Source organism: Oncorhynchus masou, chromosome 10, assembly GCF_036934945.1.
Source record: "Oncorhynchus masou masou isolate Uvic2021 chromosome 10, UVic_Omas_1.1, whole genome shotgun sequence".
NCBI classification, from domain to species: Eukaryota; Metazoa; Chordata; class Actinopteri; order Salmoniformes; family Salmonidae; genus Oncorhynchus; species Oncorhynchus masou.
The window spans coordinates 49,982,033-49,996,838 of NC_088221.1; the positions used below are offsets into that span (position 1 = coordinate 49,982,033).

The 14,806-nt window shown below is 46.1% G+C and overlaps 1 protein-coding gene across 1 annotated transcript in view; it reads left to right on the forward strand.

The window, feature by feature from the left end:
- The window catches only part of ptprna (protein tyrosine phosphatase receptor type Na), a 111,961-nt gene extending 97,850 nt beyond the window's left edge, over nt 1-14,111 (forward strand). The window contains exons 20-24 of the mRNA XM_064976975.1: nt 1,574-1,740; nt 7,888-7,941; nt 8,370-8,434; nt 8,571-8,644; nt 13,047-14,111. Coding sequence (XP_064833047.1) covers nt 1,574-1,740; nt 7,888-7,941; nt 8,370-8,434; nt 8,571-8,644; nt 13,047-13,118 — 432 coding nt within the window. The 3' untranslated portion in view covers nt 13,119-14,111. The remainder of the gene's footprint in view (nt 1-1,573; nt 1,741-7,887; nt 7,942-8,369; nt 8,435-8,570; nt 8,645-13,046) is intronic.
- Nucleotides 14,112-14,806: the final 695 nt, after the last annotated feature.

Below are 14,806 nucleotides of genomic sequence, written 5' to 3' on the forward strand. Positions count from 1 at the left end.
ACCTAGAGAGGAACCAGGCTATGTGGGGTGGCCAGTCCTCTTCTGGCTGTGCCGGGTGGAGATTAGAAACTTAGAGAGGAACCAGGCTATAAGGGGTGGAGATTATAAACCTAGAGAGGAACCAGGCTATGTGGGGTGGCCAGTCCTCTTCTGGCTGTGCCGGGTGGAGATTAGAAACTTAGAGAGGAACCAGGCTATAAGGGGTGGAGATTAGAAACCTAGAGAGGAACCAGGCTATGTGGGGTGGCCAGTCCTCTTCTGGCTGTGCCGGGTGGAGATTCGAAACCTAGAGAGGAACCAGGCTATAAGGGGTGGAGATTAGAAACCTAGAGAGGAACCAGGCTATGTGGGGTGGCCAGTCCTCTTCTAGCTGTGCCGGGTGGAGATTATAAACCTAGAGAGGAACCAGGCTATGTGGGGTGGCCAGTCCTCTTCTGGCTGTGCCGGGTGGAGATTATAAACCTAGAGAGGAACCAGGCTATGAGGGGTGGCCAGTCCTCTTCTGGCTGTGCCGGTTGGAGATTCGAAACCTAGAGAGGAACCAGGCTATGTGGGGTGGCCAGTCCTCTTCTGGCTGTGCCGGGTGGAGATTAGAAACCTAGAGAGGAACCAGGCTATGTGGGGTGGCCAGTCCTCTTCTGGCTGTGCCGGGTGGAGATTCGAAACCTAGAGAGGAACCAGGCTATGTGGGGTGGCCAGTCCTCTTCTGGCTGTGCTGGGTGGAGATTATAAACCTAGAGAGGAACCAGGCTATGTGGGGTGGCCAGTCCTCTTCTGGCTGTGCCCGGTGGAGATTAGAAACCTAGAGAGGAACCAGGCTATGTGGGGTGGCCAGTCCTCTTCTGGCTGTGCCCGGTGGAGATTAGAAACCTAGAGAGGAACCAGGCTATGTGGGGTGGCCAGTCCTAGGGCAAAATAAATAATGTGCACCCCCTTTGGGTCCCTAGGACCAGGATTGAGAACCACTTATCTATAGTGTATCTCTGTATTAACAGCACTATTCAATGTGGTACAGATGAAGAAGGAAACATCCCTCTCAGACTCTATGGTAATTGGATATGCAGTCCTGAGTACACATAGTCCATCCAACCACCATTCTACTGCAGTCCTTCTAATTATATTGTGGTACAAGGGACAGGAGATCAAATGTCAGATAAAACTACAGCAGGGTTGGTTGTTGTTGACTTAGAACACTGTAAAAACACCAGCAAATCAGCTCCGAGTGATTTTAATTTTGGAAATGTGTTCCCAAGGTATTCCCTGCATAATAGAGACATAGATGTGATCGTATACATATATAAGCAACGTTTGAAATTATTATGTTTGGGCAGTTAACCCCCCCCAAAAAAATAAATAATAAAGACAGAAAGCATTAGTCAGTTGTACAACTGAATGCTTTTAACTGAAATGTGTCTTCCGCATTTTAACCCAACCCCTCTGGATCAGAGAGGTACCGGGGGGGGGGGAGCTGCCTTAATCGACATCCACGTCTACGTTGCCCGGGGAGCAGTTGATTAACTGCCTTGTTCAGGTGCCCACTCGGTGATATTAAATTATCTTTGTTCCCTGCAAGGTGAACTTGGTCTCTGAACACATCTGGTGTAAGGACTTCCTGGTTCGTAGTTTCTACCTGAAGAACGTTCAGACCCAGGAGACTCGAACCCTGACACAGTTCCATCTGCTCAGCTGGCCCGCCAACGGAATCCCTACCTCCACACGCCCTCTGCTGGACTTCCGCAGGTACTGCAGACGCTGTCTATTGGTGCAGCTTGACATACAGCACACCACTTGGCAGTATCACTTAATTCACTGCAACTTAACTGCTCTGACTAGTCTCACTGCTCTGACTAGTATCACTGCTCTGACTAGTATCACTGCTCTGACTAGTGTCACTACTAGTATCACTGCTCTGACTAGTATCACTGCTCTTGCTAGCATCACTACTTTTTAATAAGATTTCCGTATTGTGTCTGACGAAGGCCTTGAGGCCGATACGTAAAGGTTATTCAAGAGTAGTGATACTATCAAGAACAGTGATACTATAAAGAGCAGTGAGACTAGCCAGAGTAGTGATACTAGTCAGAGCAGTGATACTAGTCAGAGCAGTGATACTAGTCAGAGCAATGAGACTAGTCAGAGCAGTGAGACTAGTCAGAGCAGTGATACTAGTCAGAGCAGTGATACTAGTAGTGTTACTAGTCAGAGCAGTGATACTAGTCAGAGCAGTGATACTAGTCAGAGCAGTGATACTAGTCAGAGCAATGAGACTAGTCAGAGCAGTGAGACTAGTCAGAGCAGTGATACTAGTCAGAGCAGTGATACTAGTAGTGTAACTAGTCAGAGCAGTGATACTAGTCAGAGCAGTGATACTACTCAGAGCAGTGAGACTAGTCAGAGCAGTGAGACTAGTCAGAGCAGTGATACTAGTCAGAGCAGTGATACTAGTAGTGATACTAGTCAGAGCAGTGATACTAGTCAGAGCAGTGAAACTACTCAGAGTAGTGATACTAGCCAGAGCAGTGATACTAGTCAGAGCAGTGATACTAGTAGTGACAATAGTCAGAGCAGTGATACTACTCAGAGTAGTGATACTAGCCAGAGCAGTGATACTAGTCAGAGCAGTGATACTAGTCAGAGTAGTAACACTAGTCAGAGCAGTGATACTAGTCAGAGTAGTGATACTAGCCAGACCAGTGATACTAGTCAGAGCAGTGATACTAGTCAGAACAGTGATACTAGTCAGAGCAGTGATACTAGTCAGAGCAGTGATACTAGTCAGAGCAATGATACTACTCAGAGCAGTGATACTAGTCAGAGTAGTGATACTAGTCAGAGCAGTGATACTAGTCAGAGCAGTGATACTAGTCAGAGTAGTGATACTAGTCAGAGCAGTGATACTAGCCAGAGCAGTGATACTAGTCAGAGTAGTGATACTAGTCAGAGCAGTGATACTAGTAGTGACACTAGTCAGAGCTGTGATACTAGTCAGAGTAGTGATACTAGCCAGAGTAGTGATACTAGTCAGAGCAGTGATACTAGTCAGAGCAGTGATACTAGTCAGAGTAGTGATACTAGTCAGAGCAGTGATACTAGTCAGAGCAGTGTTACTAGCCAGAGTAGTGATACTAGTCAGAGCAGTGTTACTAGCCAGAGTAGTGATACTAGTCAGAGCAGTGTTACTAGCCAGAGTAGTGATACTAGTCAGAGCAGTGATACTAGCCAGAGTAGTGATACTAGTCAGAGCAGTGATACTAGTCAGAGCAATGATACTAGTCAGAGCAATGATACTAGTCAGAGCATTGATACTAGTCAGAGCAGTGATACTAGTCAGAGCAGTGATACTAGTCAGAGTAGTGATACTAGTCAGAGCAGTGATACTAGTCAGAGCAGTGATACTAGTCAGAGCAGTGATACTAGTCAGAGTAGTGATACTAGTCAGGAAGTAATACTAGTCAGAGCAGTGATACTAGTCAGAGTTGTGATACTATCAAGAACAGCGATACTATAAAGAGCAGTGAGACTAGCCAGAGTAGTGATACTAGTCAGAGCAGTGATACTAGTCAGAGCAGTGATACTAGTCAGAGTAGTGATACTAGTCAGAGCAGTGATACTACTCAGAGCAGTGATACTAGTCAGAGCAGTGATACTAGTCAGAGCAGTGATACTAGTCAGAGTAGTGATACTAGTCAGAGCAGTGATACTAGTCAGAGCAGTGATACTAGTCAGAGCAGTGATACTACTCAGAGCAGTGATACTAGTCAGAGTAGTGATACTAGTCAGAGCAGTGATACTAGTCAGAGCAGTGATACTAGTCAGAGCAGTGATACTAGTCAGAGCAGTGATACTAGTCAGAGCAGTGATACTAGTCAGAGCAGTGATACTAGTCAGAGCAGTGATACTACTCAGAGCAGTGATACTAGTCAGAGTAGTGATACTAGTCAGAGCAGTGATACTACTCAGAGCAGTGATACTACTCAGAGTAGTGATACTAGTCAGAGTAGTGATACTAGTCAGAGTAGTGATACTAGTCAGAGTAGTTATACTAGTCAGAGCAGTGATACTAGTCAGAGTAGTGATACTAGTCAGAGCAGTGATACTAGTCAGAGCAGTGATACTAGTCAGAGTAGTGATACTAGTCAGAGCAGTGATACTACTCAGAGCAGTGATACTAGTCAGAGTAGTGATACTAGTCAGAGTAGTGATACTAGTCAGAGCAGTGTACAGGTTTCCTCTTTTTTCTCATCTTATTCAACTGTTACCAGGCACCTGCAACTAAGATAGATTAGATGTGCGAGTGCCTTTTGAATGTTGAACTGCAACTTGACTATGATCCTGCCCTGCCAGTTTTCCTGTGTGCGTACAGTAGCTGGCTGTAAATGACTGTGTGACCAAATACTGTCCTGTGTAATGACTATGTGGCCTGTCCAAATACCGTCCTGTGTAATGACTATGTGGCCTGTCCAAATACCGTCCTGTGTAATGACTGTGTGACCAAATACTGTCCTGTGTAATGACTGTGTGGCCAAATACTGTCCTGTGTAATGACTGTGTGGCCAAATACTGTCCTATGTAATGACTGTGTGGCCTGTCCAAATACCGTCCTGTGTAATGACTGTGTGACCAAATACTGTCCTGTGTAATGACTGTGTGACCAAATACTGTCCTATGTAATGACTGTGTGGCCAAATACTGTCCTATGTAATGACTGTGTGGCCAAATACTGTCCTATGTAATGACTGTGTGGCCAAATACTGTCCTGTGTAATGACTATGTGGCCAAATACTGTCCTGTGTAATGACTGTGTGACCCGGCCAAATACTGTCCTGTGTAATGACTATGTGGCCAAATACTGTCCTATGTAATGACTATGTGACCTGTCCAAATACTGTCCTGTGTAATGACTGTGTGGCCAAATACTGTCCTATGTAATGACTGTGTGACCAAATACTGTCCTATGTAATGACTATGTGACCTGTCCAAATACTGTCCTATGTAATGACTGTGTGGCCAAATACTGTCCTATGTAATGACTGTGTGGCCAAATACTGTCCTGTGTAATGACTGTGTGACCCGGCCAAATACTGTCCTGTGTAATGACTATGTGACCTGGCCAAATACTGTCCTGTGTAATGACTGTGTGGCCAAATAATGTCCTATGTAATGACTGTGTGGCCAAATACTGTCCTATGTAATGACTGTGTGACCCGGCCAAATACTGTCCTGTGTAATGACTATGTGACCTGGCCAAATACCGTCCTGTGTAATGACTGTGTGGCCAAATACTGTCCTGTGTAATGACTGTGTGGCCAAATACTGTCCTATGTAATGACTGTGTGGCCAAATACTGTCCTGTGTAATGACTGTGTGGCCAAATACTGTCCTGTGTAATGACTGTGTGACCAAATACTGTCCTATGTAATGACTGTGTGGCCAAATACTGTCCTATGTAATGACTGTGTGGCCAAATACTGTCCTATGTAATGACTGTGTGACCAAATACCGTCCTGTGTAATGACTGTGTGACCAAATACTGTCCTGTGTAATGACTGTGTGACCAAATACTGTCCTATGTAATGACTGTGTGGCCAAATACTGTCCTGTGTAATGACTATGTGGCCAAATACTGTCCTGTGTAATGACTGTGTGACCTGTCCAAATACTGTCCTGTGTAATGACTGTGTGGCCAAATACTGTCCTATGTAATGACTGTGTTGCCAAATACTGTCCTGTGTAATGACTGTGTGACCCGTCCAAATACTGTCCTATGTAATGACTGTGTGACCTGGCCAAATACTGTCCTGTGTAATGACTGTGTGGCCAAATACAGTCCTATGTAATGACTGTGTGACCAAATACTGTCCTATGTAATGACTATGTGGCCAAATACTGTCCTATGTAATATGAAGTGATGATGGAACCTTTTAAGATTAATGAAGCAACTATATATATTTGCCTTAATTTGTTGTTTGAGATCTTGTTTTTCCACTTCTTTGTCCATCCCTGATAGCTTCCATTACTTCATCCATTTCTCTTTCCTAGTAAATCTTTACCAACCTCCCTCACTACCCCTCTCTTTCTCTACCTCCTTATTGGTTATCCCTCTCTTTCTCTCAGTCCCCCCCTCTCTGTACCTCCTTATTGGTTATCCCTCTCTTTCTCTCAGCCCCCCCCCCCTCTCTCTGTACCTCCTTATTGGTTATCCCTCTCTTTCTCTCAACCCCCCCTCTCCCTGCCTCCTTATTGGTTATCCCTCTCTTTCTCTCAACCCCCCCTCTCCCTGCCTCCTTATTGGTTATCCCTCTCTTTCTCTCAACCCCCCTCTCCCTGCCTCCTTATTGGTTATCCCTCTCCTTCTCTCAGCCCCCCTCTCTCTGTACCTGCTTATTGGTTATCCCTCTCCTTCTCTCAGCCCCCCTCTCTCTGTACCTGCTTATTGGTTATCCCTCTCTTTCTCTCAGCCCCCCCTCTCTCTGTATCTCCTTATTGGTTATCCCTCTCCTTCTCTCAGCCCCCCTCTCTCTGTATCTCCTTATTGGTTATCCCTCTCTTTCTCTCAGCCCCCCCCCTCTCTCTGTACCTCCTTATTGGTTATCCCTCTCTTTCTCTCAGTGATGGTGGTCAGCTATTGGCCCTTGGGATTCCCCACATCTCCCAGTGGCATTTTTGTGATTTGCAGCTCGTAGTCTGGGTCCAGTTGCATAGTCACAAAAATGATCATTGGCAGGTGTGACTGCAGCAGGAGTCGACGCTGACCGGATAGTCCATCCGTCGCCCCCTTCCTTCCTTCCTTTCTTCCTTCCTTCCTTCCTACCTTCCTTCCTTTCTTCCCTTTCGTTCCTTTCGTTCCTTCTGTCCTTCCTTCCCTCCTTCCTTCCTTCAACCCTCTACCCAGCCTTGACTTTCTGTCCTTTCCACTGATGGGTTGAGTTTCTCTAACCTCAACCTCAAAGACTAATATGTTGTAACTAACTGTAATTCATATCCAGGCCTCCAGACAGGCAGAGATGGGAACCTTGTTTTCTGTGTGTATTTTAACACCAGTGAAGCAAAAACAGTGCTTGTATGCAGCATCCAATCTAGACTTGTCCGTTAACATTACATTTAGTGATATCGTTCTCTTTCCTTCCTCCACTCCGTCCTTCTCTCCCTCCTTCTCATCCTCCCTCCCTCCTTCTCTCCCACACCCTCCCTCCCTTCCTCCCTCACTCCCACCCACCCCCATCCCTCCCTCACTCCCACCCACCCCCATCCCTCCCTATCTCCCTCCCTATCTCCCTCCCTCTCTCCCTCTCTCCCACCCACCCCCATCCCTCCCTCTCTCCCACCCACCCCCATCCCTCCCTATCTCCCTCCCTCTCTCCCACACCTCCCTCTCTCCCACCCACCCCCCATCCCTCCCTATCTCTCTCCCTCTAACCCCCCTCCCTCCCACCCCCTCCCTCCCTCTCTCCCACACCCTCCCTCTCTCCCACCCACCCCCCATCCCTCCCTATCTCCCTCCTTCTCTCCCACCCCCCTCCCACCTCCCTCCCTCCCTACCTCTCTCCCCAACCCCCTCCCTCTCTCCCTCCCTCCCTCTCTCCTACTCCCTCTCTCCCTCCCTCCCTCTCTCCTACCCCCTCTCCCTCTCTCCCACCCCCTCTCCCTCTCCCCCCTCCCTCTCGCCCACCCCCTCCCACTCCCTCTCTACCCCCTCCCTCCCACCCCTCCCTCTCTACCCCCCTCCCTACCTCCCCCTCCCTACCTCCCCCTCCCTCTCTCCTACCCACCCTCCCTCTCTCCCACCCCCTCTCTCTCCCCCCTCTCCCTTCCTCTCTCCCACCCACCCCTCCCTCCCTCTCTACCACCCCCTCCCTCCCTCTCTCCCACCCACCCTCCCTCCAACAGGAAGGTGAATAGGTGCTACAGAGGTAGATCCTGCCCCATCATCGTCCACTGCAGGTAAACCTACAGCTCTAACCTAGTTTCTCTATACAGAGGTAAAGACTAGCCTGGTCCCAGATCTGTTTGTACTGTCTTACTAAACTTCAATTGTCATTTTTATTGACAATGGACCATAGGAGTTGGCTGTACAGCCCATCCAGATGTGGGACCGGGCTAGAAGAGACTAGCTGTGCTTTATATTCAGTCTGTCAAATCAAACTCCTCTACTGTGTGTCTCTATCATTGGAATATGATTCTAGAAAAGGCTTGGAAACTCTAACTCTGACAATTTGACTGGTAAAGTCAAAGTCATCCATTACAATGGATGTCAGTTCACCCATTATGCCATCGTTGACTTGAATGGGGAAGCCCGTTCTATAGCTTCTATTTCTGCGGTCTTTATGACGTGCTGTGTGATCCGATGGTGTATTCTCTGTCTCGTACAGTGACGGCACTGGCAGAACGGGAACCTACATCCTTATTGACATGGTCATCAATCGCATGGCTAAGGGTGAGTCAGACATCTTTGATAGTTTTCCCGTGTAGTTTTCTATCACTAGATAGACACTTATACAGCATTGTGAATCATTGACTCCATGTTGGTGAATACGATTTTTCACGTCATAATTCATGTGATGTGTTTCCAGGCGCGAAGGAGATCGATATTGCTGCGACATTGGAACACATTCGAGACCAGAGACCGAGCTTAGTTCACACCAAGGTATGGCCTTCTCAAACTACACAGTTCGTACAAAACCTTATGAACACCTGCTTGTTGTCTCTTGACAAACAAGGTTGATGAAATCCGAGCAAGGGTAGCATTCCAGAGAGACATCAGAGACTACAATCCCTTATTGATGTCACTTGTTAAATCCACTTCAATCAGTGTAGATGAAGGGGAGGAGACAACTCAGCGAGTGAATGGGCAAGACAAAAGATTTAAGTGCTTTTGAACGGGGTATGGTAGTAAGTGCTAGGTGTACCGGTTTGTGTCAAGAACTGCAATGCCGCTGGGTTTTTCACGCTCAAAAGTTTCCCATGTGTATCACCACCCAAACGACATCCAGCCAACTTGACACAACTTGACACAACTGTTGGAAGCATTGGAGTCAACAAATCAAATCGAATGTTATTTAAACAATACAAAACATCACACAAACATCCACAACATCATACAAACATCCACAACATACACATACATCCACAACATACACAAACATACACAACATACACAAACATCCACAACATCACACAAACATCCACATAATACAAACATCCACAACATACACAAACATCCACATCACACAAACATCCACAACATCACACAAACATCCACAGCATCACACAAACATCCACAGCATCACACAAACATCCACAACATCCACAAACATCCACAACATCTCCCTTGCCCAGTCCCACTTGCTCACAACCCCATCTCCTTGATGTCCTGTCCATTTGCAATATGTTTCAATGGGCATTTACCATCACGAATTTGACATGCTAAAAAATTCTGCAGAAATGCAAAATTGACTGGCCCGATGAACTCGGGATGGCCGGGCAGTGATAGTGGTTCCTCTCCATTGCTCGATGGTGACATGAGAGAAGTGGGACTGTGTTGTTTTTTAACAATTTTTTGAAAAACATCCAAAATGACCAGGGGTGCCCCCTACCCAACCATGGACCCCCAGCAACCCCCTAAAGGCATTAAAAAACATTTTTAAAAATACTGCAGGAATGAGAATTTGACTGGCCCGATGAACTCAGGTTCCTCTCTATCGCTCATTGGTGTTGATTTCAGAAAGTCAATTTAGTGATGGTCTAACACTGTTTAAACATATTGCAAATGGACAAAAGTCAGCCAGCAAGTCACCGTCCATCAGTCAATTAGATATCGTTCTGACACCAAACTGATACAAACTGACACCACACCCACTTTTTCCAACTCGATTTGAAGCCAACTATCACATATTTCAGAGCAGGCCCAAAATTCACAGCGCCTTCTGTTTAAACCATAATAAAAACATAAAACACGTAGTTAGCTGTGGGTCCAGTTCTGACAGTATGTGTAGGCCTAGCTGAGATGACCCCGAATCCCAAGTTTTGGCTCGATAGGTCATTTGGAGCCCGAGCAGTGACCTTAATTGGTGCTGAAAATCCACATTTTCCAGGCGTTGCTATGGGATCTTTGAATTAGCTATCGGAAAAAAAGCATTAAGTTCCGTCTCTATGGGCCGAGGAAGTTTCAATGCACCTAGTCTTGCGACTCTGGGACTTTTCTAAATGTCTTCATTTTCGTGAGGGTCAAAATGAATTGAAGTTATTGCAAATGTACGAGGCTGTTTCTCTGTCTGAGAACCTTCCAGCACCACATAACCCACCGTGCACTATCAACTTGAGCTCTAGAACAGGTGTATAAAGTTTCAGAGCTCTAGGTCTGACGGTTCTTTGATAGTTTGAAAAAAGGTAACTATTACAGGCCAGCAGGATATTGACCCAGTAAGTCCAGCAGGCTAATTGTCCTATCAACCCAGTAAGGCCAGCAGGCTAATGTTCTTATCCACCCAGTAAGGCCAGCAGGCTAATGTTCCTATAGACTCAGTAAGGCCAGCAGGCTAATGTTCCTATAGTCTCAGTAAGGCCAGCAGGCTAATGTTCCTCTCCACCCAGTAAGGCCAGCAGGCTAATGTTCCTCTCCACCCAGTAAGGCCAGCAGGCTAATGTTCCTATCCACCCAGTAAGGCCAGCAGGCTAATGTTCCTCTCCACCCAGTAAGGCCAGCAGGCTAATGTTCCTATCCACCCAGTAAGGCCAGCAGGCTAATGTTCCTATCCACCCAGTAAGGCCAGCAGGCTCATGTTCCTATCCACCCAGTAAGACCAGCAGGCTAATGTTTCTATAGACTCAGTAAGACCAGCAGGCTAATGTTCCTATCCACCCAGTAAGGCCAGCAGGCTAATGTTCCTCTAGACTCAGTAAGGCCAGCAGGCTAATGTTCCTATCGACTCAGTAAGGCCAGTAGGCTAATGTTCCTATAGACTCAGTAAGGCCAGCAGGCTAATGTTCCTATCGACTCAGTAAGGCCAGCAGGCTTATGTTCCTATAGACTCAGTAAGACCAGCAGGCTAATGTTCCTATCCACCGAGTAAGGCCAGCAGGCTAATGTTCCTATAGACTCAGTAAGGCCAGCAGGCTAATGTTCCTATCGACTCAGTAAGGCCAGCAGGCTAATGTTCCTATAGACTCAGTAAGGCCAGCAGGCTAATGTTCCTATAGACTCAGTAAGACCAGCAGGCTAATGTTCCTATCGACTCAGTAAGGCCAGCAGGCTAATGTTCCTATAGTCTCAGTAAGACCAGCAGGCTAATGTTCCTATAAACCCAGTAAGGCCAGCAGGCTAATGTTCCTATCCACCCAGTAAGGCCAGCAGGCTAATGTTCCTATAGACTCAGTAAGGCCAGCAGGCTCATGTTCCTATCCACCCAGTAAGACCAGCAGGCTAATGTTCCTATTCACCCAGTAAGGCCAGCAGGCTAATGTTCCTATAGTCTCAGTAAGGCCAGCAGGCTAATGTTCCTATAGTCTCAGTAAGGCCAGCAGGCTAATGTTCCTATAGTCTCAGTAAGGCCAGCAGGCTAATGTTCCTATAGTCTCGGTAAGGCCAGCAGGCTAATGTTCCTATAGTCTCAGTAAGGCCAGCAGGCTAATGTTCCTATAGACTCAGTAAGGCCAGCAGGCTCATGTTCCTATCCACCCAGTAAGACCAGCAGGCTAATGTTCCTATTCACCCAGTAAGGCCAGCAGGCTAATGTTCCTATAGTCTCAGTAAGGCCAGCAGGCTAATGTTCCTATAGTCTCAGTAAGGCCAGCAGGCTAATGTTCCTATAGTCTCAGTAAGGCCAGCAGGCTAATGTTCCTATAGTCTCGGTAAGGCCAGCAGGCTAATGTTCCTATAGTCTCAGTAAGGCCAGCAGGCTAATGTTCCTATCCACCCAGTAAGACCAGCAGGCTAATGTTCCTATCCACCCAGTAAGGACAGCAGGCTAATGTTCCTATAGTCTCAGTAAGGCCAGCAGGCTAATGTTCCTATCCACCCAGTAAGGCCAGCAGGCTAATGTTCCTATAGTCTCGGTAAGGCCAGCAGGCTAATGTTCCTATAGTCTCAGAAAAGGCCAGCAGGCTAATGTTCCTATAGACTCAGTAAGGCCAGCAGGCTAATGTTCCTATCCACTCAGTAAGGCCAGCAGGCTAATGTTCCTATCCACCCAGTAAGGCCAGCAGACTAATGTTCCTATAGACTCAGTAAGGCCAGCAGGCTAATGCTAATGTTCCTATAGTCTCAGTAAGGCCAGCAGGCTGATGTTAATGTTCCTATAGACTCAGTAAGGCCAGCAGGCTAATGCTAATGTTCCTATAGTCTCAGTAAGGCCATCAGGCTAATGCTAATGTTCCTATAGACTCAGTAAGGCCAGCAGGCTAATGCTAATGTTCCTATAGTCTCAGTAAGGCCAGCAGGCTAATGCTAATGTTCCTATAGACTCAGTAAGGACAGCAGGCTAATGTTCCTATAGACTCAGTAAGGCCATCAGGCTAATGTTCCTATAGACTCAGTAAGGCCAGCAGGCTAATGTTCCTATAGACTCAGTAAGGCCAGCAGGCTAGTCTCTTTTAATTGCTATGTAACGTCCTGTGTGGCTCAGTCGGTAGAGCATGGCGCTTGCAACGCCAAGTGTCGTGGGTTCGATTCCCGCTGGTGCCACCCATATGTAAAAGTAGTGGCCCCAGCCGACTTGTAAGTCGCTTTGGACAAAAGCGTCTGCTAAATGGGATATATTATTTATTATTATTATTATTATTATTATATTATTATGAAAGTTGTATTGTCAATTTGTTTTGTATTTAAACGGCACTTTAAACGTGTACATGACACTGGAACACAATTTCCCCACGAGGACCATAAAGTCAGTAAAGTAAATCTCCAGCGCCCACTCTCTGCCACATGGCCACACTTTCAACATTTAGATAATAAAGCATTTGACCTTTCCATTGTGTTCATGACAGAGGATTGGTTGATTTCCTCTGTGTGTGTCTCTGACAGTCTCCCTCCCTTTCTGTCTCTCTCTCAGGACCAGTTTGAGTTTGCCCTGACCGCCGTGGCAGAAGAGGTCAATGCCATCCTGAAAGCTCTGCCACAGTGAACCCTACGATATCTACCACCTCTACCACCGGTGCCACAAACCAGGGAGGAACTACATTTCCCAGAGTGCATTACTATTACTGGAGCCTGGTTTGTGTTGCCTCGCCAACTCCTTTAGTCATTGTCACACCAATACAGCAGTAACAGATCTGGAATCAAGGTTCTGTTATTATGCATTCATATCTAAATGAAATGTAGTTTCAAAGAATCCTCTAGATTATTCCGATCAGACAAGAATACTTCAAATGGACAGTAGGACTGTGACTTGATACTGTACTTCTACTCCTTACTCACTAGTGATACTACAATTACCATCTGTTGTCATGGAGATGTTGTTTGACCATGTTCCCTCCTGATCTGCTGTCATGGAGATGTTGTATTACCATGTTCCCTCCTGATCTGTTGTCATGGAGATGTTGTATTACCATGTTCCCTCCTGATCTGCTGTCATGGAGATGTTGTATTACCATGTTCCCTCCTGATCTGTTGTCATGGAGATGTTGTATTACCATGCTCCCTCCTGATCTGTTGTCATGGAGATGTAAAACCGGTCATTGTACTCTAGTAGGGAGTCATCCTTTTGGCATATCATCATATAAGGCCCAAGGCTCATACACTTGTTTAAGCAAGATGACAACAAAGCCTGACTATGGCGAGGGTGAAGTGAGTGACATACTAGTGTATTATAGGTTACACCAGTTTCTCTAAGGGGCTGGTTTATACCTCTAACTTTAACTCTAAACCTAATGATTTATTTCTATCCATTTTGTAATGGAACTATTACTGTACACTGACTACCTAATCACTCACATCTGAATCATATCAATTAGTGTCTTCGGTGTTACTGTAAAACCTCTGTGATTTATTGTAAATAATTCACCTGATTTATTTCTTAAATGTGTATTAATGTAGCAAACATAGAAAACAACTATAAAAAAATATTTTTAACTCGATGTATGTAATTAAATCTCTATTGTGATGTGGTGCAACAGCATAGAGTGGTCTGACTGTGTTATTTTTATTCACATCCCACAGTACTGACTAGTAACCATTAGGAACCAATGCCTACATCCCATAATACTACCTAGTACCCGTTAGGAACCAATGCCTACATCACATGATACTGACTAGTAACCGTTATGAAACCAATGACTATAGCTACACCGAGCAAAAAATCCGTGAGCATTTCTCATTTGCCAAGATAATCCATCCACCTGACAGGTGTGGCATATCAAGAAGCTGATTAAATAGCATGATCATTACACAGGTGTACCTTGTGTTGGGGACAATAAAAGGCCACTTTAGAATGTGCAGTTTTGTCTCACAACACAATGCCACAGATGTCTCAAGTTTTGAGGGAGCGGACAATTGGCATGCTGACTGCAGGAATGTCCATCAGACCGGTTGCCAGAGAATTGAATGTTAATTTCTCTACCATAAGCCGCCTCCAACGTAATTTTCAAGAATTTGGCAGTACAAAACGGCCACACAACCACAAGCCCAGGTCCTCCACGTCCGTCTTCTTCACCTGAGGGATCGTCTGAGACCAGCCACCCGAAGAACTATGGCTTTGCACAACCGCAGAATTTATGCAAAACTATCAGAAACCATCTCAGGGAAGCTCATCTGCGTGCTCGTCGTCCTCACCAAAGTCTTGACCTGACTGCAGTTCGGCGTCGTAACCGACTT